Genomic DNA, 27956 nt, shown 5'->3' on the forward strand with positions numbered 1-27956 from the left:
AGACGATCACTCCTACTTGTCCGTCCATGATGCGTAACTACTTGGGTGGTTCGAGTCAGAAGCCCCATACGCTCCACACTATTCATGCCAAAACCCCGGTGGTGGTGGGCAACGTTGCCTTGATTTCCTCCACCGACTATAACTGTGTTCTTCGTGGCATTTTGCTATCAACCTTATCTGTTGCGTTTCCATGCAGATGTGGACTTGCTCCTGTTAGTTTGCCATTCTTTCCAAGAATGACTTCACCTCTAAAAATCTAAAGAATAATCTTCGCTCATCTTCGAGCTGCAGCCAACGGACGGCGTGAATGAACCGAGGCAATTATGGAGACCCTGAGCCACTTGTGGAGTCTGCCGAAGAAACAACGAATCGGAGTTCTGATGCCTCGGAGTTGTGACATGGAAAGCTTCGACGCCGGAGTTTCGGCACTGGGTCGATCCAATCCAGCTCCATGACGTACCGAACATGACGACCATCACGTTGTGCAAACACGTAGTTCGGAACTAGTTGAACCAACATCGTTGATTCAGAGCGAGCTAAAGAATACTTTTTCAATCGGTAATTATACTAACTTATGACCGCCCTAGGCTATTATTGGCTTGATAACTGCAAGGGAAAACAGTGCGACAAGTGCTTCGATTACTTACACCATTTTATGAAAGGGTTTCCTCAGCCCGTAGCAATCAAAATGACACTTGGAGATCTGGATCAAGGGCCGGTACACCCGGACCCCAATCCCAAGTCGCAGACCATGGAGCTAAAACGAGGGCCGAATTCGAGACCATCCAGGACACATCGTAGGAAAAGCTTTGGTGTTTTGTGTCGGGTGCGTCAATGTCTGGTTGTACTTGGGTAAGGATCTAATATCAGGGGCTCCAACACTGACTTATTGCCTCTCTTGGTCATTGCGGCCGGCATACTCACCATCCGAAGACGCACCACCCAACTACTTCAAGGGAACCAAGATACTTCAGGTGACTACCGCACGTGCCAGCAGTGAAAACATTTCCGCTTCTATAGTCCCAAGAACTCGGTCTCAGACAAACACCACCCAGCCCTTCCGCCCTGACTGAGAGTACCACAATCACCACCAGCAGCGTCTTGGCCTTGAAGGTAATCGTTATCGTATCTGCCACAGATTTCGTCCAAGACCTGCCCCGCCCGCTCTCCTGTTCTTCGGTATGGAGAGTAGCTGTGTTGAAATCACCCATATCACGCCAGTGGTCAGAGAAAAGTAAGGTGGAATGGATCGAGCTGTTGAGATGGAACAACCAGACAGATGGGTCTTTTATTGTCGGATCTGGATATATCAGGCAATAGTATTAAAGGATGTATGTAGTGAGATCTAAAAGTATGACGAGAGGGCCTCGTCCATGTCACGTGTCAAAATGCTCTCAAGGACGCCTGGTAAAAACCAAGGGACATTCGTCCTAAACCATTTGTTAGTACGATGCATTTCCACTGGAACCAGTATAACCAAAAGTTGGAGCAACCTACCTCTGGGAACAACGTGGCAAACACCCGAATCTCCTCCGACTTGGGCGTCGCATGGTGTTTCCAATCCAGCTCCAAGGCCGCCTTGCCGATCATGGAAGCCATCTGAAGCGGAACGTATTTTCGGGCCAGGCAATCATGTGGACCGGCGCCAAAAACCAACCAGTTCTTGGTCTTGGACTCGGCGTCGCCCGTGATCCAGCGCTCAGGGTCGTAGACCTCGGGCTCACGGTAAACCTCAGGGTCATGTAGTGCTGGGTAGCAGGACGGAATAATCATGGAGCCCTTGGGGACGGTGTAATCGGGGGTAACAGGGAACTTTTTCGTGGCCAGGTAGGGGACAAAGATGACAGGCGGGCGGTAGCGGAGAAGCTCCTTGACAACAGCATGCGTGTATGTCAGAGACTCAAGCATGGGCAGGTCGAACGGCTTATTGCGGTCGCCACCGCGCGCAGCCAGGTTCTCTTCGCGGACGCGGTCTAGCACGTCGGGTCGTTGGGCGAGAATTTGGAAAATCCAGGTTGTGGCACTGCTTGATGCGTCTTGTGATGCGAAGAGAAAGGTAAACAGGGTGTCGGCAATCTCCTCGTTGGTGAATTCGCGAATCATGTTTGTCGGCTTCTCCAGGCCCGTCTCTCCTGCAGCTATGCGGGCCTTGTAGCGCTCCGACTCCATCATGTGCAAGACCCAGTGGTCGACAACACAGGTCGGGGTCGCACCGGGCTTCGACATGTTGGCTTTGCAGGCAGCTGCGCACTTTGCGAATTCGACATGGACGGCGTCAGCGGTACGCTTGCCGTACCACGGCTTGGTACCCGGGATGTAAATAGAGAAGGGGACGTTGACCAGCTCAAGGGCAGCGGTAGCCAGGTAAAAGTCATCGGCAATCCTCTTGACGGCGTCCTGTGAGATGTAGTCACCAAAGAAGGTGCGGCAGGACAGGGCGCAGTTGATCTCGCGGAAGTGGGTCATGAATGGGAGGGGTTTTCCGTTGGCAGCAGCACTGTCGGCGACAAACTTGTCGTAGTAGTGGTCGAGGACCTTTTCCTGCACCGGGAGGTAGGTTGAGATGGCCTTGTTGGTAAACAGAGGGGTCAGGCCCCTTCGGTATTCGGCGTGGGCCTTGCCCTGCAGGAAAACCCAGGCTTTGTGGCCAATGATATCCTTGGCGAGTGGTACAATACAGGGCTCGGCATAGGCGGGAGACTTGAAGACCTTGTGTGCCAGGTCGCGATCGGAGGTGAGGACAACGAATCTGTGAAGGTATCAAGATGTTAGCGGGAGAACTTTGGGCGAGAGAATATCTGTCTGGCTTGGTGTGTGTGTGTGTGGTTGGACACTCGACATACTTGTGGAAGACGGATACGCAGCTGAGAGGGCCGCTGGCCCACTGGGCGAGATATGAGTCGAATTTGGGATGAAGTGCTTGGATGAAGGGACCCATCAAGGGGATCTTGAAGGTCGGTCCAGCGATAGAGCCCTTCCGCCAGAGGTACATGACTGTGGTTGGCGACCGTTAGCAAAGAACCCTACGCCGGAACGACGTCGACCGAACAAGGCCAACGATAGACAGAGACTAGATGGAACGTGGGGAACGTGGGCAAGCAATGTCTCCTTACCTTGATCATAGACAACGACTCCGATCAGAAAGGTGACGACGTATTGCCAGGTAGACCAGCCGGAGAGCAAGTTGGACACTTGGCCGAGGTTCAAGGACGCCGCCGCCGACCCTGGCTGAAGTAGCTCAGGGTGAGCGCTGGCGTTGACTGCATCGGCGTTCATGTCGACCATCGATATCGCTGCCGCTGTGTCGGTGTCAGTGAATGTTGGTGTGAGAGTGTGCCGTAATGCCGTGAGCGCGTGGTGTTTCCTGCTGGCGACGCTTGCTTGCAGAAGAATGCGGGCGGCTGGAGGGAAAAGGGAAGGGTGATGGGGGAGGAAGGAAAGAAGTGAGAAAAGAAGGAAGGATGAGAAAAGAGGACTGTCCGACTGCGTGAATCCGTACATCGACTGGCAAATTGCAAGATCTTCTTTCCTGTACCTACCTTACCTGTTGGCTTCAGAAAGAATCAGCATCTGACCAATCATGGGCAGGCATGGGTAGACCATGCTTGTTACGTTCGATAGGTAGGCACTATCTTGACGTGCTTGCCTCCTACAGCGGGCACGGACGGGTTAAGCGGCTCGTCATCCCCGGCGGTTACGATTCCTACGCTAAGGTTACTTTAGTACTAGTCTCCGATCACTGTGTCCAGGGTCCACAAGCCTCAACGCTATGACATGTGCCCTCCTTGCGGAGACTAATCCTATTCGGGCACGTCTATCAGCGGTACGTACCCGCTTCGATTCGTACTTCTTCACATTGGACGAAGCTCTCGTCTTTGTCTCCACTTGCAACACACGATGCCGCCTTATTCAATTTCCTCCTGAGTATGCTCCCCTCCTCTCTTCTTCTTCTTCTTCTTCTTCTTCTTCCTCTCTCCCTCGTATCCGTACGTACCAACCAGCTCAGCTCAGCGACCCAGCTTTCTTCTGCATATCTCTCCGAATCTCCGATTTCCAGTCAGCATAATGAGTCTGACTACCTCGGATGCTTTAGGTAGGTAGGTAGGCACCCCGGGCACAACTAACCAGGGGTTCCGGCGAGCTCCATTCCGCCTACTGTCGTGCTTTGGTACTTTTGATAATTGCATTGCCCGTTGCAGCTCGTTGGCCAGCTTCCATCCCACGCTTCTGCTGCTTGAGACTATCATGAGCCAAATTGACTACTACAACAAAGTTCTCATCCTGAGGCCAGAGGGACCCGGACCGTACTCTGTGACATGCGGAGCGTCCATTTACCGGCCCATTGCGGCCTAGGGACGACGATAAGTTCAGCATCCTTTCTAGGGTTCAGTACTGTGATGGGGTCGTTGAAGTCCAAGGCCGGATCTTTGTCCCACGTGCCACCACTGGCAGGCCGTAGATCGACTCGCATCGCTAGAAGCGCCACCAAAATGACAATCTCGGTAGCCGCAAACTGCCGTGCGGGACACAAGTGCGGCGGTGCACCCCACGCCAAGAAGTCGCTGCCGCCGCGCCTCTTGTCCACGTCGACGAACCGCCTGGGATCGAACTGGGCTGCAGTCGGGCCCCAGATCTTCTCATGCGAATGGATTGCGTTGCCTGGCATCTGGAGGTAGTTCCCCGCCTTGAGGAGATACTTGCCATCCAGCAGCGTGTCCTGCATCACCTTGCGGATAGCAGCGTGGATGTGCCGCACACGTTGCGTTTCCTGGAAAACCGAGAGCAGCAACGGACACTGCGCCTTGAGAGCCGCCACGTCGAGCGCGAAACAGCCGTTTCCCAGCTCGACGACGGCCTGCTGTTCGAGTTCGTCTCGGACCTGCGCAAGAGTCTCCTCTCGCGAAAACAGTTCCCAGACGGTCCAGTAAAAGGTCGGCACCGTATTGCTCAGCATACCAATCGGCAGTGTCGCCTGCTGCTTGATGCAGTCCGTTTCGGATATCCCAGCTTCACGGAGAACCCTCCAGCGCTCCCGGAAGAGCATCGACGCGTCTTGAGGCATATCATGACAGTACTTGATGTGTGCGTCGAATACTTTCTGTCGGGCGGCGTAGCCCTTGCCTAGCAAGTCAAAGGTCAGGCCAGAAATATGCGCCGATAGATGGGTATGCCACTGCCTGCAAGTCCGCGTATGTACATCAGCATGGGACAGGTAACGCCCAGACACTGAATCCCTTGAATGAAACTCGTTTACACCACGTACCAGAATGCTTTTTCGACCTCGGCGTCGAGAAAGGGGTGCCGTGTGCCGTATACACCGCAGCTGGAAGCTTGAGTCACGACATGTCGGGCCCATTGCAGAAACGGAATTCGAAAACCTTCTTGCTGGGGCTGGGGCTGCTGCTTCTGCTGCTTCTGCTGCTGTTGAACAGCTTGGCCCACGAGGGTATCGACGTCGAACAAGGCCCGGTTCCCCATGCGCTCATTCTGCTCGTCGAGATGCGGCCCCGGCGCCAGGCTAATTCGCATGGCCCGGCTAAAGTCGGCTGCGCAGTGCGGACCGCCGAAGATGTCGTTTGTCTCGTCACTTGCGTCGCCCCATCGTCGTGCAACATGCTGAAGCATGGGCAGGAACGACAACGTCTTCGACTGTCTTTGGATGGCGGGGAGAAGCCGGACCGACACACTGGTGTAGAGCTTGAAGTGAAAGATGCCCAGGGTATAGATCTCGCCTTCGGTGGCATCTCTGCTCGCGTCCAGCATTGGTTGTTAGCGCATGGTTTGTTGTGCCAGACGTGTACGCAGCTAGCTAAACATAATACATGTTTTTGCACTCACCGTAACTTGCTATGATACGAAGGGCCGCTTCGAATGAGGCCAAGGATGTGGCCAATGAGCGGCACCTTGGATCGGAGACGCAACGGCTCGTCCCGGTGGTCCCTCAGCGTCAACACATATTCGGCAGCATACGCGAGGAAAACCAGGCCCGCCGCGGTGTAAACGACTGAATGAAACATCGGGGCCACGAGAAAGAAAGGAAGTGTCGACTTCCCATTGATTAACTAATGTTATACCATGCGTAATAGGTTTATGGTGATTTACATATACCCCTCGGTGGCGAGTGCCACATTCCTCCTTCATTGTCAGCCGAGTACGATGCCGAGATTCCGGCACGCGTAAGCGGCTATGGCTGACGACCCGTCCCGAACAACCCCCTGTTACATAGATGCCACAGAGCAATCTATTTGACCGGCTCCTGAGAACAAGACAATGCTAGGGTACTGAGGTGGATACAAGCTTTTTAGACGCTGACGTGGGCTGACCAAGGTCGGAAATCAAGGACCGGAACATGCCTCAATAGGAAAGCGGAGCCACTGGCACTAAAGGGGGAGGGGTCCTACATGCTTTAGTATTGGTTCGCATAATTTGTACGAAGGAGCTCGTCAATAAGTTGTGGCCCAGACAGTCCCGGACTCACTCACAACTCCATCTCGTTGGTACACTTCATCCGGACATATCCAGGCTCCTCCAACTCCACCTGTGTGCCCCCCTCCAAGAGCTCCAGTAAAGGATCCGATCCCATGGAGCCCACGCTCGAACGAAGGATTCAAGATAAGTAGGAGGTACGGTGTCTGCAGGTTTGAGCGCCAGCTGTGTTGGAACATGCAGAGACAAGGTCACAGTACGCTGTCCTGATTGGTGAGTTATCGAGGCAGCAGGTCTTAGTCGCCCGCAGCATGCCTGTTGCAGATACTTATCGAGGCCGGTTATCCGCTTTGGAGACGACGACGACGATGATGGTGCAGTCCGGCCATCGTCTACTGATACAGGTGCCCTATTGAAGTGGGGGCTGAGGGTACTTCGCACAGCAACATCTTACGGAGGTAGTACACAGAAGGGGGGGGGGGTTTGTCCAGTCCGGCAGTGGCCGGAAACAGAAGGCCAGTAATCAAGTCATAGTAGCCTTCCGGCATACACGTTACTAGGCAAGAAGCTGAGTAGAGCAACCTTTGGAGAGAAATCCTTTCATCCAGAATAATCATTTACATTGATACACCAGATTTCGATGATTCACCAGGATGATAGAATACCACTTTGGCAATGGTGAGCATAAAGAGAAGTTGATATTTTATATAAGAGTGTGGTACATTCATCTCATACTCTGTGCTCTGTCTGGTTTCTCTACGCACAAATTCCGGCCGAACACGGCCGAAGTTGCTTGCCCATCAGCCGAGTGCGCCGGATCGATCCGCATTTGCCCCTCGAAGTCTACTCGCACCCAATAAGAGGCAAATTGTAGTCAGTTAGTCAGGCAGCAACGAGAATCGCTTGTGAGAAATGACACCGCGTGATGTAAGCTACATAATATCAAGACTCCGGGCTGGCATCCCCGCTCACCCCGATGCCCATGATGGCATTACCTGTGCATATGAGCAAGCAAAGACGAGTCCCAGGCTGCTGATTAGAGTGCATATGCCGTAGGATATGGCCCTAGTGGCAGGAGGAATGCGTGTCCTGCAGGATCGGGTCACAGTGGTTGGAGTCACGAGAAAAGTCTGGGCCACACAACATGGTAGAGCCCGCGTAAGACGGCACCGAAATGGAGGTTGGCTAAGACGGCGACTCCTACGTGAGATGCCGACTGCTTCGCATTACTAGCGTCTATATAATACAAAGCCCCTCAGCGCCCAAGCTTGACAGAGATACTGTCGACAAGATTGTGTCTCCGATTGTTTCCTCACAGATCAGATCGGTAGCGTATCATCATGGAGTCTTCCAAACTCAACACGACGGAGATGCTCGAGGGCATGCCCGTCACCTTCCAGACGCTCTTCTCCCGGGCTTCTCCAACCATCACGGCCCTCATTGGGGCCCTCGCAATGTGGTGGTGGCTCGCAACAGCCCGCAGCAAGAACCAGCCCAACATCTACGGCAACTATGACTTTGACGCGCCCATCATCGGGTACCAGAGCCCCATCCTGGGACGGTGGCAGTTCTTCCGCAACGGGCCGGCCATGATCCGCGAGGGCTACGCAAAGTACAAGGACAGCTTCTTCAAGGTCTCGGGCAACGACCTCCTCATCGTGCCCAACAAGTACCTGGCCGAGCTGGCGAGCATGCCGCCCGAGAAGCTGAGCCTCAACACGGCCATCGTCGACGCCTTCCAGAACCTGCGCTCCATCACGGCCGTCATCACCGACCACAGCCTGCAGTCGCGCATGCTCATGACGCGGCTGACGCCCAAGCTGGGCCTCCATGTGCCCCTCGTGCAGGAACAGCTGCGAAAGCACCTCCCGCAGGAGCTGAAGGCGACCGAGGATGCCTGGACACCCATGAACGCTCTGGCGCTGGCTCGCCGGCTGGTCCACCGCGGCGTGGCGACGCAGTTCGTCTTTGAGCTGCGCGAGGACGAAGACTACCTTTCGACGGCCACCAACTACTCGGAGCACGGGTTCAAGCACAACTTCCTCTTGCGCGTGGTCCCCGACCGCCTGAAGCCTGTCGTCGCGTGGTTCCTCCCGACGAGCTGGGGCGTCGACCGGGCCCTGCGCAAGGCCGAGAAGCTGGTCATCCCCGTGATGCGCGAGCGCCAGCGCCGCGAGCAGGAGGACCCGGCTTACGAGCGGCCCGACGACTTTCTGCAGCACCTCATCGACGGCGGCCGCGAGCTCGAAGACGACGAGGCCACCACCGTCCAGCGTCTCATGGTCACGTACCTCGGCTCCGGGCCCTCGACCATCATCGCCGTCGCCCAGGTGCTCTTCGACCTCTGCGCCCATCCCGAGTACGTCGAGGTCCTGCGCGAAGAGGCCTTGCAGGTCCTTCGAACCCACGGCGGCTTTACCAAGCAGGCCTTGGCCGACATGAAGAAGATGGACAGCTTCATGCGGGAGTCGCAGCGGCTGAGCCCGCCCACTTTACGTATGTTCTTTTCGTGTCCCCTCCGTATCTTGCCGACCCCCCCAGTCTTCCACACTTTTTTAACCATCATCCCATCTCTCTGTCTCTTGTTTGTACGTGCTGACATGAATACAAAAGTCGGTTTCAATGCTATAGTGCGTCAGAACCTGAGCTTGCACGACGGCACCATCCTGCCCGAGGGTGCCCACATCCAGATGGCCACCTACGCCATCGGCACCGACCCGGAGCGTGTTCCCGATGCCGACAAGTTTGACGGTATGCGGCAATACAACAACCGCAAGAGGCCGGGTGAGAGCAACTGGCACCGTAAGTGATGACTCCTATCTTTGATCCCTTCCCCCCTTTCCACCCTCATCTTTACGCATATGATAGAATCAAGAAGCACTAACGATTCTACACTAAACCAGAGTTTACCACCACCAGCGAGAACAACCTCCACTTCGGCCACGGCAAGATTGTGTGCCCGGGCCGCTTCTTCGCCGACCACTCGATGAAGATGATTGTGTCCAACATCCTGCTGCGCTACCACCTGCGCTTTCCCGGCGGCGCGACAGAGCGTCCCGCCAATTCGAGCCTGTATGATGTTGTCATCCCTGACCTCAGCACCTGCGTTGAGTTCAAGCTGCGCACCGATGCCAAGGAAACCGTTTTTTAGACAGGGTTTTGGGGTTCGACACTTGGATCTACGTCCAACGGTGGTTGAATTGGGGAGTTCCTAGACTTAACTTGTGTCTGCGCCCTCAGACTTAGGACAGGCAACCGTAAAGCAACGCGTAGCCCGAGAATCTCCTGAAGCATGCTGTTCAAATGAATCGTGCTCCGGATAGAGTTACGTCGAACTGTTGAGATACTTTATTATCACTAGCAGGTGCGAGTAGAATGGAGGGTCATTGACAAGTCGGGTTGTGACTTGGCGGGTTAGGTCAAAGTATCCAGACTTTTTTGTACTCCTGATTTTCTATGGCATTATCAACTAGTGAATGATTCCTTTTAGGCTCCCAATCAGGCCATTTTCGGAAGATTAGACAACAGTCAACCCATCTTTCTTGTGTTGCTATGTGCCAGGTAATCTTTGGAAGAGTTGTAATCAAGCGTAACGGCCGATCAATCGAGGGCTCAATCGAGCACTTGTTTGTGGATCTTCGCATAAGTAAGTAACCCATCTAGCTATATCATATAGTACCATAGTTAATCTACTGCTCCTTGTTCAACTTGTCCTAAGTATCATCACAGTCGATCTCCGCTGCGTGAGCTTGTTGTCTGTAGCGTTTTTTTGTTTCCATGATACTCTAAATGCTCCAAGGCTGGTCCGTTGGCTTAATACCTCCAACTCTACGCCAGCTAACCTGTATGGTAGTCTCAGTGTTCATGTCCAGGATTTTTGCGAGCAGTTTTCAGAACGATCATTGACTTGAATCACCAAACTTGACCATATTGACGAACGGAGCACAAGATTGCACATTTCTTCCATAATCTCGCCGAGCTTGCTAACCAACCTGTTTGGATAGGTCACGGTCGAAATTTGTTACTGCCTGTGGAGGAGTTGAAAATGCAACTTCTTGTCTCTTGCATCATCCCTCCAATGCGGTCCACAAGTTGGTTTTGGGCCCTGGTCTTGCCTAGCTCATCTGATGTTTAGGATTCTCTGTTCTTTGCCACAGAGTCACTGATAGCTCGATAGCCTTCCTTGTGGCAAGCTTTTTTATAGGTTTGCTACTTTGCGCATCTTGCGTGCTGTGCCTTTATCTTTTCCTGTTAAGCATGTGTCTGCACTTATTGTCTCTCGATTTTAGGCTCGCCTGCAGGTATACGCGTTCATCGCTACATGATTTATTAGTTTATGGGCTCTTCCATCATCCGCATAGTGTTACCGTAATTATTGGCGATGTTCTTCACTCTGTTGAAGCTGACAATAACGGCATCCTTGACATAGATGTTCTAGGTGTAAGAGTTAATGCTGTTACAATGTTAGTGGAGGTATCCTCGGGCGTGTAGTGTCATTAGACTTAACCCCTGAACCAGCCTCATGGAATCGATGTAAGGTGTAAGAAACAGAGCCATATGGGATGTTTGAAGCCTCCCTTAGTGTTGCTCTGCGTGGCAGGGAAGATGTGCTCTAGAGGACGAATGAAAGCACGAATAGTCGACAAAGGGCAAGGATAAAAATGGCCTCTCGTACGAACGGAGATGTTGTCCAACATGTTTGCATCGCACCGAACGATAAGAAACGTAAGATATTAACATCTTGACGCCCTCAAGAGCGAACAAATGCACCTCCATATGTAGCGCTAGTTGGATTCGCGAGAACATCAGGAAAGTGTCCTAGTTGGACGAGTTGTTCTAAATTAGAGAGGTCTCAGCTCCTGGAATAAACGATGTAGCTTCTTTAGGCATAGGGCATGCGAGGGTGGCGTCTTTAGAATCCTTGGACCGGCCCAATCCATACAAACAGACAGAACGTGGCGTGGCTCGTGGCCCGAAGAACCTTAAAAATATAATTGCACTAGACGACGGATCTTTCAACGTAGATTTTGCCTCTGATAAATGCTTTCCACCAGGATGTGAAAAACCCATCACCTTGGATGGCACCTACGCACTCTATGCAGACCATTATACGACGACCGTAGACAATTTTCGGGAAAACATGCAGGACACCCAGTTTGACGCTGGGCTCCAACTTAGAGAAGAAGACACGAGACAGGTGTCTCGACAGGCTGCTCAAAAAGTGCCTTGGTCCCTTCCATGCGACACACAAGGGGTTCGCCTCGAAACCTGTTTTCCATCACAGCATCCTGTCTCAAAAACAACCCATCCGTTCTCTGTCGTACAGGGCTGCACATAGGTATTGAGATAGTAGTCAAAAGTGGCCTGAATTAGATGAAGCAGGTAGGCCTTACTGCCTCGATCTATGTGATGCGCGCAGCGGTGGTCGCTTGGAGCGGAGCAGGCCCATTCTGACGCTGTTTGCGGATTATCTATTGTTCCGGTTCCGACATTCGGATCATCTGCAGTGATTGGTCCCACTTGCGTGAGGCCATCACGACGTTCTGTTAGACTTTTATTCGATCCGAAAGATCCTTCATAGCAATCACGGGACACTTTCTTTTTTTTGAGATCTGTCAGTTCACCGAGGAAGACCGAGACAGGCCAGCACCTTGCTCTTGGCTTCAGTGTAGGTCTCAGTCTTTCGTTGCCATGTTCGACTCATGTCAAAGACACAAACGATAATGGTGTCAGGGGAAACAACACTGTGCTAGATACTCGCCATATCCATGCTCTTCTCGACCTGAAGAGACTTTTGCAGACAGGAAAAGCTCTATTTGGGCCAACCTGCGGTGCGGCGTGAACGTCGTTCTACCATCGCAAAACTTGCTTAAGGGGGGGGGTGAAGGGTTTGAAGAACTATCCCATATGGATGAGCTCACAAATGTGTAGTGCGATTATTGAAAAAGAGGGACACTGCATTCGAATTGGTAATCGGAACTGCCAATGAGCGCCTTCGAGGCATGACTCATTGGAACACTGAACGACTCAGAGTGGTATTGAGACACCTTTCTCAGTTAGCCACCGTACGGGGCATCTGCTGCGAGAAGGTCTCAGTCATATTCTACACAGTCATTTAGCGGAGCCAGGTAGCAAAAAAAATGGGAGTACCACGGTCTCAATATAGATGCACTCAGCTGATGAGGGATTTTTGGGGAAGAGACAAGATGCGGGGAGCGGGGGTGAAAAGTGGGTGGTTTGACTTACATCGTATGTCAACTTGTCTCTCCTTCCCCCCTTTTTCACTTCCAGTCGGCCACATGTAGACAGCAAAGATAAGCTGACTCAATCCTCCTTCTCCTCAATCTCACAGGCGGGGCAGCCGCATCAGGCGGCATGGGCAGCAAGATACGCTTGTGGACGCATGGGCAGAACAACCAGCGCAAGTTTCGCCCAGTGGGCTATGAGAGATGGCAAAAACGGGAACAACTAAAGTAAAATATACAATATGCAGGCCCACACAAATGACGGTGAAGATAATAATCTCCACCCTTCATTCTTTTCTCACCTTATTTTGAGAGATGTATTGGTGGTCTCCTGGAGTGATGGCTGTTTGTTTCACCGCTCGAAACTTAAGGTGAAGCTATTTACACTGCTTTTCCTATCAAGGGAAGACATTAGCGAACTGATCGCAAATTCGGCAATAGGCGTGCCCCAAGTTGAGCATGGATCGCTTTTGGGAAGTGGGGGAAAGCACTTGAGTCATGGAACCCCTTGAACACGTCTGACGATTCAACCCTTTGCAATGTTTAATATAATCATGTGCCCACCATACTAAAAGCTCTACCCCTGAGCAACGATCTTATCCCCTTCGGAATCCCTGTCTGACAGATTGCTTGGCAAAGCTTGATTCGATCCCCTGTTGTTCATTGCCGTTTACCAACCCATTTGGATACTCGCAGCCTTTGGGATTATTTAATCAACTCGATATCTTCTCCAGCTTGAATCACGAGTCAGTAAGTAGCCATGGGTGACTACTCTATCCGGCTATTTGGGAAAGCATGTGCTCTTGCTTTGGATTCAAACCTGACTCAAAAGCATTTCCAGACAACCTGGCCTAGTGCTTCGAGTTTTCAGAAGGGGGGGCCGAATGAGACTAAGCGTGGTAACATTTGAAATAGCCGGGGGCAGCAACGCGATGATGTGCCCAGATGCCATTCCAGCGATATCACACTGGGCTTTCAGACTTGTCCAAATTCTAGTCAAAACATCAATGCTTCACAATCATAATGCTCTCTCCTCCCACCGGTCAACTTTCTGTCGTAAATGCGGATACAATGGCTTCAGAGCTTGCCAAGACACCCCTTCCGGACGCAAATGTCATAGACTCCTTTTGCAGCAAGCAGAACCTGAACAGAGAGACGTTTTTTCTTGCCGCATGGGCTTATACGCTAAGCGTGTATAGCGCGGCCTCAACTATCACGACGCATGTGGTAAGAAGAAGTCAAGGCCATGTTCGCGCAACATTGTTTCCGGTATCAGCAACAATCGAGAGTCACATGACGGTCTTGGAGGTGTTTTCAGCTTTCCAGACCACTGATAACCACTTCAACACCGACTCGGATCAGCTTTTCAGCGAGTCCGCGCAGGGAACCGACTTTCACAATGGAGGCACGGCAATAAGGATTGCGCAGGACGAAGTAGGTGGTCATGGATGTGAGGTTGGGGGGGGCATCCAAGCCATTCTCGTCGTGGACGATCTAGGCCACGTAACTCTCAATTGTATGTATAGGCGCTGCTTGATTTTCTTTAATGTCTGACGAGGCTCCACTGCCCACTTCTAACACACAACAGACATTCCGAATTCGGTTCCCGCACCCTCAGCAGAAGCGTTCCTGGAAACCTTCTTGAAAATCGCAAGAGAATTAGCAACCAGTCCTCACAACAAACTCCTGAGTGAACTCGACATCCTTGGGCCGGTCAATCGTACTACTTTGGAGAATTGGAGTCCCTCCAATCTTTCAGTTGTGGAACGCTGTATCCACGAATATGTCGATGAACACGCACAGAACCACCCTCAAAAGCAGGCTGTGGCTTCCTCCGAAGGCCCCAACTTTACATACGCTCAACTATCGGCCCTCTCAAACAATCTGGCCGTGCATTTGCTCGGACTGGGCATCAAGAAGGGTCAAGTTGTGCCGATTCTGTTCGAAAAATCATCCCTTGCAGTCCTGGCCATTGTTGCGATCATGAAGGCAGGGAACGCCTACGTCGGTCTCAGTGCCGAGACACCACTCAGCTTTCTGCAAGAATGCTCTTGCATTGCAGATGTCCCGCTAATCATCACGAGCCCACAACAGAAACATCTTGCCGAAAAGATCGGTCGACCGGTGCTGGTATTGGATCAAGACCTGCTCGGAACTCTGGGGAGCCCAGCGAACATCGCGGACTTCACATCTCCTGCTATTCCATCCGATTTGGCTTATCTGGTGTTCACTTCGGGATCTACTGGTGTTCCCAAGGTATGTTTGTGATAGTGTCCGAGGCCTTGTAAAAGCATGACTGACGCTCCAAACCCCACAAGGCTGTCATGACGGAACACAGGGCCTACGTGACAGATGCACTGGCGCAACAACAATCTGCTCTTCTGGACGCAGCCTCCCGCGTACTTCACTTCGCCTCATACAACTTCGACGCCACGAATTTCGACATTCTCAGCACTCTTATCGCAGGCGGCACCATCTGCGTCCCCAGTGAGTTCGACCGCATCAACCGACTCGCAGGCGCAATAAACGACCTTGGAGCCAACTTTCTGGGCGTCACCGCCACACTTGCACAGACTCTCGACCCAGACGATGTCCCGCTCCTCAAAGTCGTCATCTTGTGTGGCGAGGCCAACAGCACCGAGCTTGTCCACAAGTGGACGAGGCCTGGGGCGGGACCACGGGATGTAATCAACGGCTACGGGCCCTCCGAGGCGTCGTGCGCGTTCTCGTATAACGTTTACACACGTCAGTCGCCGCGGGCGAACAATGTCGGGCGTGCATTGGAAGGAGCATGCTGGGGGTGGGTTGTCAACCCTGATAACCATAGTCAACTGCTGCCTGTGGGTGCAAAAGGCGAACTGCTTATCCAGGGGCCGACTTTGAGCAGGGGGTATTTGAACGAGCCAGAAAAGACCGCCAAGGTCTTCATTGAGAGCCCGGCCTGGTTGCCGGCGAAGACGGCGCCTCAGCTGAGGAGACTTTACAAGACAGGCGATCTCGTGCGACAGCTTCCGGATCAGTCTTATGAAGTATATGGTCGCATTGACACACAGGTCAAGCTGAATGGGCAACGAATCGAGCTTGGCGAAATTGAGCACAAGATCAGGTTAGTCGTCATTGTTGATACGGTTCGATGATGAAACTCAAGCTAACCTAGCCTTCCGCCTCATTCTCAGTCAAGTTCTCGGGGACAACTTCATAATCGCAGTAGAGGCCTTGAGTCTGCCCTTGCACGAGCAAGAGGATTCCAAGGTTTTAGTTGCTTTCTATGCCTCAATCATAGGCAGCCATCAGAAAGACATCTCCATGCCACATCTTATTGATAGAGGTGAATCTGCGGCCATCGACATCCAGGGCGCCAAGACAAAGCTTGCAGGTCTCTTGAAAGCCATTGCAATTCCCCAAGCATTCATACCCCTCAGTTTCATGCCCGTCACCATCCAAGGAAAACTTGACCGAAGGTTTCTGCAAGCTCTCGGCAGACATCTCGACAGGACAACTATGGCTGCGTTTTCTGGTGCCGTACCATCTGAGGGTGGCGATCCCATTAGGACCGAGTCCGAGAGAGCTGTTCAGACTCTGTTTTCACAGTCTTTGCACTTGGATAGTGAGTCAATCTTCCGGGACTCGGACTTTTTCGCCTTGGGCGGAGACTCCATTAAGGCAATCAAGATGGTGTCGTTGGCCAGAAAGCTGGGCTTCAACTTTGTGGTTCCGGTCAGTGATTATTCGATGCTACGGGTTTTGTTAAGAGTGCTGTTGCTGACCAAGTAACATGATTTATACAGGACATACTCCAAACCCCAAAACTGTCGCACCTTGCAGAGTTGATTGAAAAATCCAAGGCGACATGTGAAGTGGCTTGCGAGTATCAACCATTCGATGCCATCATTAATCAGACAGCTGGCAAAGAAATCCGAGCAAAAGCAACACAATGTGTGTCTGGATTTGGTGATGTCGAGGACGTCATACATGCCACTGATCTCCAAGCTTCTTGCGTTGCATTTTCGACCTACAAGGAAGAACGCCGTGGGATCAATTGGCTGCTTTGCGACTTCAAGGCACCCTTTGATGAAGAGACAGTCCGCCAGATGTGCGGACACTTGACAGAGAGGCGTAAGTTTACTTAAAGACACAGGATTTGATCAATGTATACACAAGTGTACTAACTTATCCAGATGCTACACTGCGGACGTCTTTCATGGCACATCGACGGACTTTGTACCAAGTTGCGTCCAAATCCTTTCAGCCCCCAATCAGAACCCACCTACACCTCAGAAGCATTGCCGAGACCACGGATTCCCTCATGGAGGATGATCTGCAGTGCAGAGTTGTCGATATGACCCAACCACAAACGGCCTTCGAGCTACTGTCTCACAACGATGCCACTCGTATAGAGCGACTCATCATCCGCATTTCTGCAGCCCAATATGACGGCCACTCTGTCGCCATTCTGGGCCGTGAGATGAACTTCTTTATCGACAATTTCAAACATGACAACATCAAACTGCGTGAGCTCAAGGGCAGCTACGCAGCTTACCTTCATCACGCGCGAACCATGGAACTCGAGCAAGGGGTCGAATACTGGCGGTCCCTTCTTGCAGGCGCCGAAATGCCGGAGATAACGAAGCGCAAATACAATTCCGGCAACACTCCCTCCAACTTGGACTTCGTCGACGGTGTTCTAGTCAGCATGATTGAAACTCGGCTGCTGGACTTGGCCACAACAAACAGCGGCGCAGGCAGTACTGGATCCCTAGCCGGCAGCACCAGAGCTACCATTGTCAAGACAGCGTGGGCGCTTACTTTGGCCGAGTTGACAGGCATAGACGACGTCGTCTTCGCTTCGACGGGCTGGGGGCGCAACAACGCCGTTGAGTTTGCACAGGACGTGATGGGCTCTTGCACCTCCCACATCCCCACGCGCGCGGAGCTCAAAACCTGCGCTGGCGGCAGCAACCGGCGATTGACGTACGGCGAGCTCGTCGAACAGCTACAGGCGCAGCACATTGCGTCCATGAGGTTCGAGAACATTGGGGCTACCGCTATTGTGGAGAAATGCACGCCATGGAAACGCTGGACGCGCTTTTCGTCCCTGCTGATTTTCCAGGGGTTGGACATCGAGACGCCGCAACGAGGTGGCCGCGATGGTGAAAACCACCAAGAGCGCGCTGCGCCTGCGGTCAAAATCACCGAGATCATGGACCCTGGTGACCGCGCGGATGTCATACTGCATGTGGAGCCTTTCGGCGACCAAACACGAGTGATGATGGCATTTGCAAAGAGGAATTTGCCTGAAAATGTCGCAGGCGTGATGTTGCAGACTTTCAAGCGGCACCTGGAGCTGACTACAAACTGCATAAATCATCCTATTGACATTGGGGATCGCAGCTCCCGTCCACTACTTCCAGTCGTCTGCAAGGGAGCGGACGTGGAGGAAAGGGAAGAAGAGAATGTAGGTGATAGATTGAGGGAATTGGCAGAAGCTATTGTGAAGGAGGCGTGGATCGATGTTCTGGACATCAGTGCCTCTGAGGTTGACATGCTCAGGATCGATAAGAAGTCATTCTTCGAAGTTTGGGGCAGTCCTGTGGCTGCAGCCACCCTTGCTTACGAGTATAGAAGGAAAGGTCTTTCAGTCTCAACTGAAAACGTGTTGCGGAGTCAGACTGTCCAGGAGCAGGTTCGAATGATATCGTTAGTAGTGTTATAGCAGGTATAAGGGGTTTTTCTCCAAGTTTGTAGCCAGGCTGTTTTATCAATCACGCTAGCAAAGTCTTCACCAATCACTTCAAAGAGCAGGCGAGTGATCCTCCATTCCAACGCTGTACAAGAGCTGCCTGGAAGAGGCGGCGCATGAGCTGTTAGTGTTAACCCTGAATGAGTCAAAAGGAGCGTCCGAGCTGGCAGCCAGTTGGCCGTGAGTGGGGCATTTCTTCAAGGGCTCATCTTGGACGTGTGATGCTAGCCCTCGGAGATTTTAGTTCACGGTAAAAAGGGGAAACCAAATGATTTATCGGTTCCTGACGCAAAAGGGCCATTGTTGAGATAATGCGAGCTGGCCCGGAACGGCGGTGGGGGTGTGGGGCCGGTTGCTCCCGTACCGAATCCGGGCCGACCTACCCCACTTCTGCCTGAAGATGCCTTCGTAAGCGGTCAAGGCGTGCAGGCATTGGGTTAGTGAAATCCAAATTTTGCCACTTTAACTGATTCTGTGGTTGAACTCTGCGGTTAGATTGTTGTGTCCAGGTGTTTTGTCCGCTTTTGTATCTGGCTTTTTGTCACCCATATGAATGTGACCAATCATATTACACGGAACGCTGAGTCCGCAAGTTGAGATGGCACCCCACTGAGCTCACTGTAAGCTCCAGGGGCTGTCGCCAGAACACGACCGGCGAAAAACAGAATCGCATCCTCAATACTGAGACAGACAAAAAGCACACACACGCACACAAACCGGATGTATTCTTGGCTAACGCAATTATGAGCATTGTTTGCTATGCTTTCATGTGATTGAGTTTTATGCGACCCACAAAGCCTTGCGGGCTGGCGGCCGAGTGGCGACTACCGCCGTCAACGTGAAGGAAGCGAATGTTGACGATAGCCAAGAGGAGGGTGATTGAAAAACTAAATTACAAAATGTTTTTGCTTCCAAATGAAGCTCAAACGTGCTCAAGATTTAAACACTTCAACTTAGAATAGCTGCCGGCCTGTTTGCCAGATCAAGGAGCTTAAAGCAGCATGTGGGGCGGCTGTTTTTAGACGCCAATTCCAAACAAGCCGCTTGAGAGGCATGACCCCGCCCCCGAGGACATACCATGTCCCTTAAGTGGGCCTACAAGTGAATTATCAGGCCATTTTCCTGAAAATTCTCCCAAAGGATTCCTTCTTCTTTCAACCTTCCAACATCAAAATTTCTGGCAAAATTCTCAATTGTGCTTCTAGCCAAAGTCAGTCAAAATGCCGCCCAAAAAGGTCGAAGTTGTCGAGGACAATGTCGTTGCTTTCGGAAGGGTTCGCAAGAACCTGAAGATGGGATGCGTTGGTCTGCCCAACGTGGGGAAGTCGAGTCTGTTCAATCTCTTGACCGAGCAGAGCGCCGCTGCAGAGAACTACCCCTTTTGTACGATTGAGCCTAACGAGGCGAGATGTGCTGTTCCCGACGCTCGATACGTGAGTCCAGACTGCCGACGGAGAGGCTCGCAATGGATGACTAAAGTAGGCAATACGTGTAGGACTTCCTCTGCGACCTTTGGAAGCCGCCGTCCATGTACCCGGCGTATCTGCAGGTCACCGACATTGCCGGCCTGATCAAAGGTGCTTCCCAAGGAGCGGGACTTGGAAATGCCTTCCTGTCTCATATCCAGGCCGTTGACGGCATGTTCCACATTGTCAGGTACAGCATCCATGGCTAGACTGCCGCGCCTTCACGCTGACTTGAACTCTATGACAGAGCGTTCGATAACGACGAAGTTTTGCACGTCGATGACTCGGTTGATCCCGTCCGGGACTTGGGTCAGTCCAGCCACATCTCTTACTTATCCTGACAGAACTAATCGGTCCATCTTCTAGACACTATCCAAAGCGAGCTTTGCAAGAAAGATCTCGGTTTGTATTGCCGCTCCTTGAATCCGCTTGACGCCAGCTTACCTCCCCCCCATTCTAGACATTCTGCAGAAGACAATCGTCGCCGAGGAAGCAATTGTCAGAAAGGCAGGCGGCAAATTCAAGATGCTGCCTCTCTTCACGGAGACAACGACAAAGATCCAAGCGGTGAGTCTGGGATCTTCCAGTCTCGTAGGTCTAACCGTTTTCAACATGCTTACAATCGTGAGAATAGATGCTGGAGAAGGATCAGCCAGTCAGAGACGGAAGCTGGACGCCGGCCGAGATTGCGCTCATCAACGAGAAGATACAGCTGATCACCACGAAGCCGACCATCTACCTCGTTAACTTGACGATGAAGGACTACCTCAGACAGAAGAGCAAGTACCTGCCGGCCATAGCCAAGTGGGTCACCGAGCACGGGGGCGTTCCCCGAGACATTATCCCCTTCTCCATCGAGTTTGAAGAGAAGCTCCACAGCATGAAGGACGACCCAGCCGCACAGGCCGAGTTTCTCAAAGAGATCAAGGTCAAGTCCAAACTGGACAAGATCGTCACCGAAGGGTTTACGAAGCTTGGCCTTCAATACTACTTCACTGGTCTGCTCACACTTTGCCGCCCCCCCTGAGTGAAATGCGTTGCTGACTTGGACGTAGCTGGCGAGAAGGAGATCAGATGCTGGACGATCCCAAGGGGTTGCCTCGCGCCGCAAGCTGCCGGCGCTATCCACAGCGATTTCGAGAGGGGATTCATCAAAGCCGAAGTGGTCGCCTACCAAGACTTCCACGACCTCTGTGATGGCGGCAAGTCCATGGGCCCAATCAAGGCTGCTGGGAAGTATCGACAGGAAGGAAAGTCTTATGTAAGTTCTCAGACTCCTCCCCATGCCGCAGCGCTGACTTTCATCTTCTGTCCTAGGTTGTCCAAGACGGAGATATCATCCACTTCCAATTCAGTGCGTTGATATCCGGACTCGATGCTGTGTTTTTATCACAAGAGAATGCTAACCAGCTGTCTCAGACGTTTCAAACAAGAAGTAAAATTTACTCATCAAGGCCGATGGCCATGGAGGTTTGGATAAGAAGGAATTTCGACCACGACCTCATTGACCTTGCTTTGTTCACTACGGACTCTAGTGCTTCAATTGAGGATATCAATGCAGATGTTCACTCGGTCTCTTTGTATCACAGCCCCATTACCCAGCTTGTCTTGGTTACCATCGCTAGCCATACGATTGATGCGTGGGAAGCGCGCTCGCACGACGTTTCAAGCCTACCAACCTGATGATGTTGCTCCCAACTCAGGACATCAGCCGACGTGACTATTTCATTGGAGCGATTGCTTCCTCAATGATTGTGTTTTTCCAAGGTCACACGCCAATGAGAGTGCTCATCAAATGGTATATATTGCGAAGCGCAACCTCCTCAAGGAGGTTCGCAGGTGTGTCTTCAAGTGAAAAGAAAATCGAGTAAAATACCCAGTAGCAGGACAATACATTACTCAGCGCGACCCAGGGGCGGTGGTTGAGGTAACCGCACCGGAGTAGCATAGTGGCGCAAGAAGTGAAGTCGTATGGGATATGAGGCTTGTGTGGAGGGCGGGGGGTGGCAGTCAGCCACAGGAAGTGGGGTGCAGTTGTGTCAGCAATTTAACGCTCATGTCGGCCATTCAACTTCGTCTTCCAAGGTACATACTCCCGCTAGCATTCATTAGCAGCATAGTTAGCTGTAGATAACTAGTCAATCTCTCTTGGAAGCCCTGGCAGGCTAGGAATGTTATCTAGCGCCTTCGAGAGCGCAAGTTAATACCTGTCAGGTTGCCTGTATCGATAAAACACTTTGTTTATCTAAATACAGATTCAAGCAAACCCCAGGTGTCAACCATACTTGGGCATCCGCTTTTGCCCACTTACCGCGTCGTAATCGTATTGTCAACGGACCCCGAAACCCCGGGCCAGGATGGGTCTCAAGCACTGCGTCGGTCGGAATTGAACTTACCCCCGCTGTCATAGTGGCATAGGATAGATGGGAATTGGGATTTCTTTTTCGTCCATGCTTACTGTACTGTAAGATATAAACTCAAATTTGCGTCTTGGTCGAAAGTCATCGGGCTACAGGCTAGGTAGTAGGTCAAACGGAAGTCGGAATCATAAGGGCCGATGTTTAGAAGGATGATAGGTGATTGCTACGGGATTCACAAGAAAAAAGCGCCGACGCATAGTGGTATGTTGTTGTACACGGGAAAGAAGAACCATCTTGATTGACAAGTCATTACACGGTTGTGGCTTGTAAACTCTAATATACCACGCCAAGACTTCTGAGCCGAGGCACTGATGAAGAAAGTTGTCCATGGCGCTCGTCTCGAAGAAGGCGAGATCAACAAGCCGAAGAGAAAATATGCATTCTGAGAACTATTAATATGAATCATGCAGTCCATATGGAAAGAGTGTTCTTGCTATTATCTTTGCTATAGATTCAAAGGCATTGACAATCCTCTTCAGCGACGAAGATTTTACATCTTGTTAAAAAGCGACTAAACGGTGTGCAGCACCCCCTTCACGTTGGAAAACCGTCTCTAAGCTGACAACGTAACTCTTCAAGATGCAAATTTCACGGTTTCTTACAAAAACTGCACTTGCAGTCCATTTGGCCGGTGGGCTTGTGGCTGCGCAGAATATCACTTACCTCCCGTGGCCGATTTGTGCCAATGAGACGGCAACCTGTGCTCAAGCCAACGTCACGTTTGCGTACTACGTGAGTCAGACTGGCAGTGCCAATCATTGTAACCGACACTAATGTATGAAAAAGTATGGCTATCCCATTTACCAGTATGCTTTGGCCGTACAGCGCACTGAGAACCCAACCGCGAATACGCTTGTTCACCAGCGTAATGTTGCGACTGCGGCAGACACCTGGCTGAACAAACCGAACGTCGATACTCTCTACTCCAGAGCCTTCCTGGATGTTTCGGCTTCGGACCTTGTCATAAATATTCCGGAAATCGCTGATCGTTACTGGGTGAGTCATCGTCCAGTGTTCCACGACTTCATTCTCTCCTACAGTCACTCCAAATAACTAGTCAGTATGGCTAAGGCTTGGACTAACAATCTAAACTCTAGGTATGGCCATTCTACGATTTGTAAGTTGCTTCCATGACTTTTTGTCTCCGAATATCGCTCAAACTCTATAGCTATGGCAACAATATCGCCAACCTTGGCATTTTGTCGTCGTCCCCCGCAGGCGAATACCTTGTTCGTTTCGACAGCAACAACCCGGGATTGCATCCCAGTCCAGACACCCGATACCAAGCTTACGTTAATATCCCAACCCCATACGGGATCTCTGCCACCCGGATTCTTGTCGACCAGAACCAGACCGATGTCGAAGCGGCAAACCGCATCCAGGATGAGCTCAGTATTACTCCTGTTAACCGCGAATCCTCCCGGATCGCGCCTCCCTTGAACCTTACAATGTTCACGGATTCTGAGCTTGTACCTGGCTCAAAGAACACTCTCGAGGAAGGCGTCCTGAAGCTTCTTGCCCATCTGTCACCATACAATGAGCCCGTGGTTGCTGCCGACAGGGGGTGGGTTTCAGCAACACTGCAAGGCGCCGGGGTATCCAACGGGGCTTTTGTGCAGCCGGAAAACACCAATCTCACGGCGGCCTCGGCAGCAGCTAACAGTTCTGTTGTTCAAGAGTTGGCGATCCCAGGATACCTTACGTCTCTTGGCAACAAATGGGTTTTGCCAGATGCAACCTACCTCGGCAACTTCAAGAGCGCCTATGTTACTCGGTATCTGATTGCGTCGACTGGCTACCTAGCCCTCACGCGGGAGCAGACCGTGTACCCGCAATACGTTCCTTCAGCAGTTAGCCCAGTCATCCCGTTCGATCGCGCCCTTCGCATTACTTTCACATCCAGACCAGTGATGAAGACGTTTGGGTTCTGGAGTCTGACCGTATACGACTTTCAAGCATATCTCGTTCCCAACGACCTCGACAGATACGCTGTTGGCGACAGGAGCAACTTTACAATGATGGATGGATCCTCGTTCAGTGACGGAGGAGAAGGACCCTTCCAGGTTTTGATCCAGCCTAGCAACATGCCGCCGCCGGCAAACTGGACGAACAATTGGTTGCCTTCACCGGCTGACGGAAAAGGTCTCCAGTTAAACTTGAGGTTCTACGGCGGAGAGGACGTCATGTCGAATGGAGTCTACCTGTACCCTCTGGTTGAGGCTATTGACCCCATTACTTTGTAGTATTGTCCAAGCTATTTAGCGTCAATGATGCGCACGTGGCATCATAGTCGTCCCACTCACCAACATCTGGTGTTATCCAGTGTTTCTGTTGCCCCCTATCTGTAGATGGTTTAGGTTGTCTGGCAACTAGGATAGGGAGATGTTCGGTCTTCACTAGACAAAGAATCCAAGATCTCGAACAAGCACATCATTGAAAGCCTCATTAAGGTCGAGGCAGATGACGGGGCAATCACACAGGAAACCGGCGAGATCCTGGTGGAAATGCTCCGGCTGATGTGTTTTGGGAAAAAGAAATGAACATGCAAGAGTTCCCGCGACGCAGAGTTAATAATCTACTCTAGTAATTCATACCTTGAGGTATGGCATCATGGAAATGGAGCCGCGCAAGGACAAATTGCAGGCTCTTTAAGTGTACTAAACTAAATAAGAGTTGTGGCTTTAAATTTATGTGATTAACTTATTGCAACTACCATCATTAATATTTTAATAGCAGCTACTTCACCATCAAGCTACGTTTACACCGTTCCGAACAGTGCTGTACTCTGTACTTGACATTGACATTAGGTGTGACGGTAGCTGCCCGAAATAGGTTAGCTGATTCTTACCAAACAGGAAACGGTTTTGATATGCCCCCCCCCCCTCTTCCCGTCTCGTCTATTTATCTATCCGCAGACCACACCTTAGTCCAACTTTCCCTCTCAATCTTACTTCAATCAAAACATACCACACACACACACACACACACACACAGATACACACAGCCTCCAACTATGGACACAGCCGGCTTGACCGTCGCCAGTAGCATGGTGGGAATATCGGGAGACTCGAATGACACATTTTCCATACCATCACCAGCCAGCAGGCGACTCCTTTGGACGCTCAACGGCCCTCTTGAGAGCGCAATACAGGTTGCGCCCGGCCAGTATTACGAGGCAGGCGACATCATGGAACCCTATTTTCACCCTGGCGATGCCGATGTCGCGCCGAGCTGGCACCCCGTGTCGCAAGAGTCTCTCATGGTGCCCCAGGTTCCAACCGTCACCGTCAGGATATACTGCCTTGACGACTGGGAACAGCTTTGGGTTGAGTTTAACCGCTACTGTCTCGACACGAAGAACGACCCCCGACGGCCGCGGGCCAAAGACGTCGAGCTCGAGGTGACGGCTGGCAGCGGCGCGTTTCTCACGATCCACGAGTACGTCTCCGCCGTGCACCCGTGGCTCATGGGCATGCGCGAGAGGCTCCTGTACGCGCTGGGCAAGACCGATGGCAAAGGGGTGCCGTGGCCGCCCGAGGCGAAGCTGGCCGTTACGCACTTCGGCAGTGGGGCATTGATCATTCAGACGGAAGACAAGTGGGCTTACTCGCGCAGGAAGCCCAACCTCGAGCCGAGGGTGAAGATGACCATAGCCGAGGATATGGAGGCCTCGCGGAAAGTTGAGGAGAGGATGCTGGCGAGATCCGCAGCACGGGTGCGCGAGTTGGAAAGGCTCCGCCAAGAGAACAATGGACATGGGCTGTGATTTATCTGATGTACAGTAGAGTGCGGATTCCTGGGTACCTAATCAAGTCCTACAGGTACTTTCTCTCTCCCCTCCTCCTCCGGGGTTGGCGCATGAGTGGGACCTCGGATCTCGGGATAAATCCGGACCCGATGGGCCGGTCCAGGCATGTAATGTAATTGTCCCACCATAATTGCCCCATAGGCCCCTGTGGCTCGGCGCCTGCCTAACCGACAGCAGGCAGCGAGCACAATGTATCTTACGGCTGGCGACAGGCGCTCAGACGGATTCTACACTGATGGAATGTTTACAGTTGCCCTCTATCTTAGCAGTACTTACAGGCACCGGGCGGGCAGTATCCGTGACTACAGGTAAACTCGCAGAGGTCCGCATAATACCCTAGGTCATCGGTGACATTGTCATCTGGACAGCCGTGACGCCCCGTGAGCTCCGGTATGCCGGCGGCCGGCACTGCGGCCGGCCCAGTACAAACGCACGCGCCAGCGGGGCAGTGATTAAAGTCGCAACTGAATGAACACAGGCCCTTCAGGTTATCTGTGATGCCAGGCGCGTTCGTGCCGCCGGTGCATGCTGGAGAGGGAGCCACCGTGGAGGTGCTTGTGGCTGTCACCGAAGTCCTGGCGGTGCCTGAAGTCACGGTTCCCGGGGCCGTTGCAGTCGAAATGGCTGCGGACCTGGAAGACGCAGCGGACGTGGACACGGCCGATGTCGAGTTGGAGGCGCAGATTCCAAACCCGTCCTGGCTGTGTAAATGTCAGTTTTGCCACTTGGGACTGGGTTTCCCTGGACATGCAAGAGACTCACCATCCACGCTCGACATAACAGTCGGCCGGCTTCTCGCCGCACACGCCGTTCACGTTGCAGCATCGGCCCCACTCCGCCGAGCATCTCTGGCCCCCCGCGCCGCCGCAGGTGCCGTCCTTTGTCCACTTTGTGCCGGCCGGCTGCTCGTCCTGCTTCCAAATATCGCAGTCGCCCTGCTGGCAGGTGAAGAGGCCGCAGAAGGCGTCGCCCGTGCCGCACCGGCCGTCCATGCTGCAGCAGCTGCCCCATCGGCCGACGCAGTCACGGTTGCCGTAGTCCCGGCCGCATGTGCCGTCGGTGCTGTAGATGGTGTCGCCCAAACAGTAGCCCTCGTAGCAGATGCCAGGGGCGCAGTCCTCACTGGGGGGCGTCATCATGTCAGTCTGGGTACATTCATCGTTCTGAGCGAGGGTCTTGGCCACATACGCTGAGTCGCCGCAGGTCCATGTATCCGCGTTGCAGCATGGCTTGTCGGTGCCTTGACAGGTGGCGTTGTTGTGGCGAGGACCGCAGAGGCCGTCAAAGGCCCTGATCGGCTCGATGACTGGGTATAAACTGGTCAGCCAATGACTCGAAATGCCAGCCTGGTCTCGGCCGGAAACTCACATCCCGTGACGCAGTACTCGGACTTCGGCTTGATGTTACTGCAGTCCTTGTTCAGGCCCGGGTTCAGCATGAAGAAGACGTCGTTGGGTATCTCGTAGCGGTGCGCCAGCTGCGAGCACGTGTAGTAGTTGACCTCCTCTGTCGTGTCAGCCCAGTAACGGCAGTTGATCTCGCCCGGCTTGACGACGAGGAGGACGCCCTCGGTCGGCACAGGCTCGTCGGCAGCGGCGACGCGCTGCAGGGAATTAGAATTCCACTTGTACGGCTGGCAATGACTCCCGCCCTGGGCCGAAGAGGGATGGGCGAAGAAAAGGGACGACGCGACGGCCAGCCAGAAGGCGGCGCACGAGGAGGCGGCACCGAAATGGAGCGACTTCATGGTTTTTTTTCTCGTGACTGAGCTGTCTGCAGATTTGAGGGTGCATGTGAAGGGAGTCCTGGCTCTACTCAACCTCGGGGGTTCCTTTGGCTTCATAGGTGGTT

At 52.5% G+C, this 27956-nt stretch overlaps 8 protein-coding genes across 8 annotated transcripts; 5 read left to right on the plus strand and 3 right to left on the minus strand.

Moving 5' to 3' along the window:
* Nucleotides 1-1394: 1394 nt before the first annotated feature.
* Nucleotides 1395-3285, minus strand: CH63R_14243 (Cytochrome P450; the record flags this gene model as incomplete). Its single annotated transcript, XM_018309217.1, has 4 exons — nt 1395-1430; nt 1498-2749; nt 2844-2994; nt 3114-3285. The coding sequence occupies 4 exons, from the start codon at nt 3283-3285 to the stop codon at nt 1395-1397; spliced, it is 1611 nt and encodes a 536-aa protein (XP_018151535.1).
* Nucleotides 3286-4276: 991 nt separating this feature from the next.
* On the minus strand, nt 4277-6017 carry CH63R_14244 (Cytochrome; the record flags this gene model as incomplete). Its single annotated transcript, XM_018309218.1, has 3 exons — nt 4277-5177; nt 5264-5746; nt 5839-6017. The coding sequence occupies 3 exons, from the start codon at nt 6015-6017 to the stop codon at nt 4277-4279; spliced, it is 1563 nt and encodes a 520-aa protein (XP_018151536.1).
* A 1749-nt stretch (nt 6018-7766) lies between these two features.
* On the plus strand, nt 7767-9577 carry CH63R_14245 (Phoma betae P450 monooxygenase No.2; the record flags this gene model as incomplete). The annotated part of the gene is made up of 3 exons (XM_018309219.1): nt 7767-8922; nt 9040-9228; nt 9330-9577. 3 exons carry the CDS (start codon nt 7767-7769, stop codon nt 9575-9577), a joined length of 1593 nt encoding a protein of 530 aa, XP_018151537.1.
* A 4117-nt stretch (nt 9578-13694) lies between these two features.
* On the plus strand, nt 13695-18384 carry CH63R_14246 (Nonribosomal peptide; the record flags this gene model as incomplete). Its single annotated transcript, XM_018309220.1, has 6 exons — nt 13695-14187; nt 14260-14927; nt 14990-15777; nt 15848-16388; nt 16460-16787; nt 16850-18384. The coding sequence occupies 6 exons, from the start codon at nt 13695-13697 to the stop codon at nt 18382-18384; spliced, it is 4353 nt and encodes a 1450-aa protein (XP_018151538.1).
* Nucleotides 18385-19631: 1247 nt separating this feature from the next.
* Nucleotides 19632-21316, plus strand: CH63R_14247 (GTP-binding protein YchF; the record flags this gene model as incomplete). Its single annotated transcript, XM_018309221.1, has 8 exons — nt 19632-19844; nt 19907-20067; nt 20125-20186; nt 20338-20444; nt 20512-20875; nt 20933-21138; nt 21195-21231; nt 21297-21316. 8 exons carry the CDS (start codon nt 19632-19634, stop codon nt 21314-21316), a joined length of 1170 nt encoding a protein of 389 aa, XP_018151539.1.
* A 1560-nt stretch (nt 21317-22876) lies between these two features.
* CH63R_14248 (uncharacterized protein) lies at nt 22877-24540 on the plus strand (the record flags this gene model as incomplete). The annotated part of the gene is made up of 4 exons (XM_018309222.1): nt 22877-23029; nt 23084-23293; nt 23395-23414; nt 23466-24540. The coding sequence occupies 4 exons, from the start codon at nt 22877-22879 to the stop codon at nt 24538-24540; spliced, it is 1458 nt and encodes a 485-aa protein (XP_018151540.1).
* A 770-nt stretch (nt 24541-25310) lies between these two features.
* CH63R_14249 (uncharacterized protein) lies at nt 25311-26063 on the plus strand (the record flags this gene model as incomplete). The annotated part of the gene is made up of 1 exon (XM_018309223.1): nt 25311-26063. The coding sequence occupies one exon, from the start codon at nt 25311-25313 to the stop codon at nt 26061-26063; it is 753 nt and encodes a 250-aa protein (XP_018151541.1).
* A 530-nt stretch (nt 26064-26593) lies between these two features.
* On the minus strand, nt 26594-27852 carry CH63R_14250 (Glycosyl hydrolase family 18; the record flags this gene model as incomplete). Its single annotated transcript, XM_018309224.1, has 3 exons — nt 26594-26846; nt 26868-27411; nt 27474-27852. The coding sequence occupies 3 exons, from the start codon at nt 27850-27852 to the stop codon at nt 26594-26596; spliced, it is 1176 nt and encodes a 391-aa protein (XP_018151542.1).
* Between the last annotated feature and the right edge of the window lie 104 nt (nt 27853-27956).

This window comes from Colletotrichum higginsianum, chromosome 10 (genome assembly GCF_001672515.1).
Source record: "Colletotrichum higginsianum IMI 349063 chromosome 10, whole genome shotgun sequence".
NCBI classification, from domain to species: Eukaryota; Fungi; Ascomycota; class Sordariomycetes; order Glomerellales; family Glomerellaceae; genus Colletotrichum; species Colletotrichum higginsianum.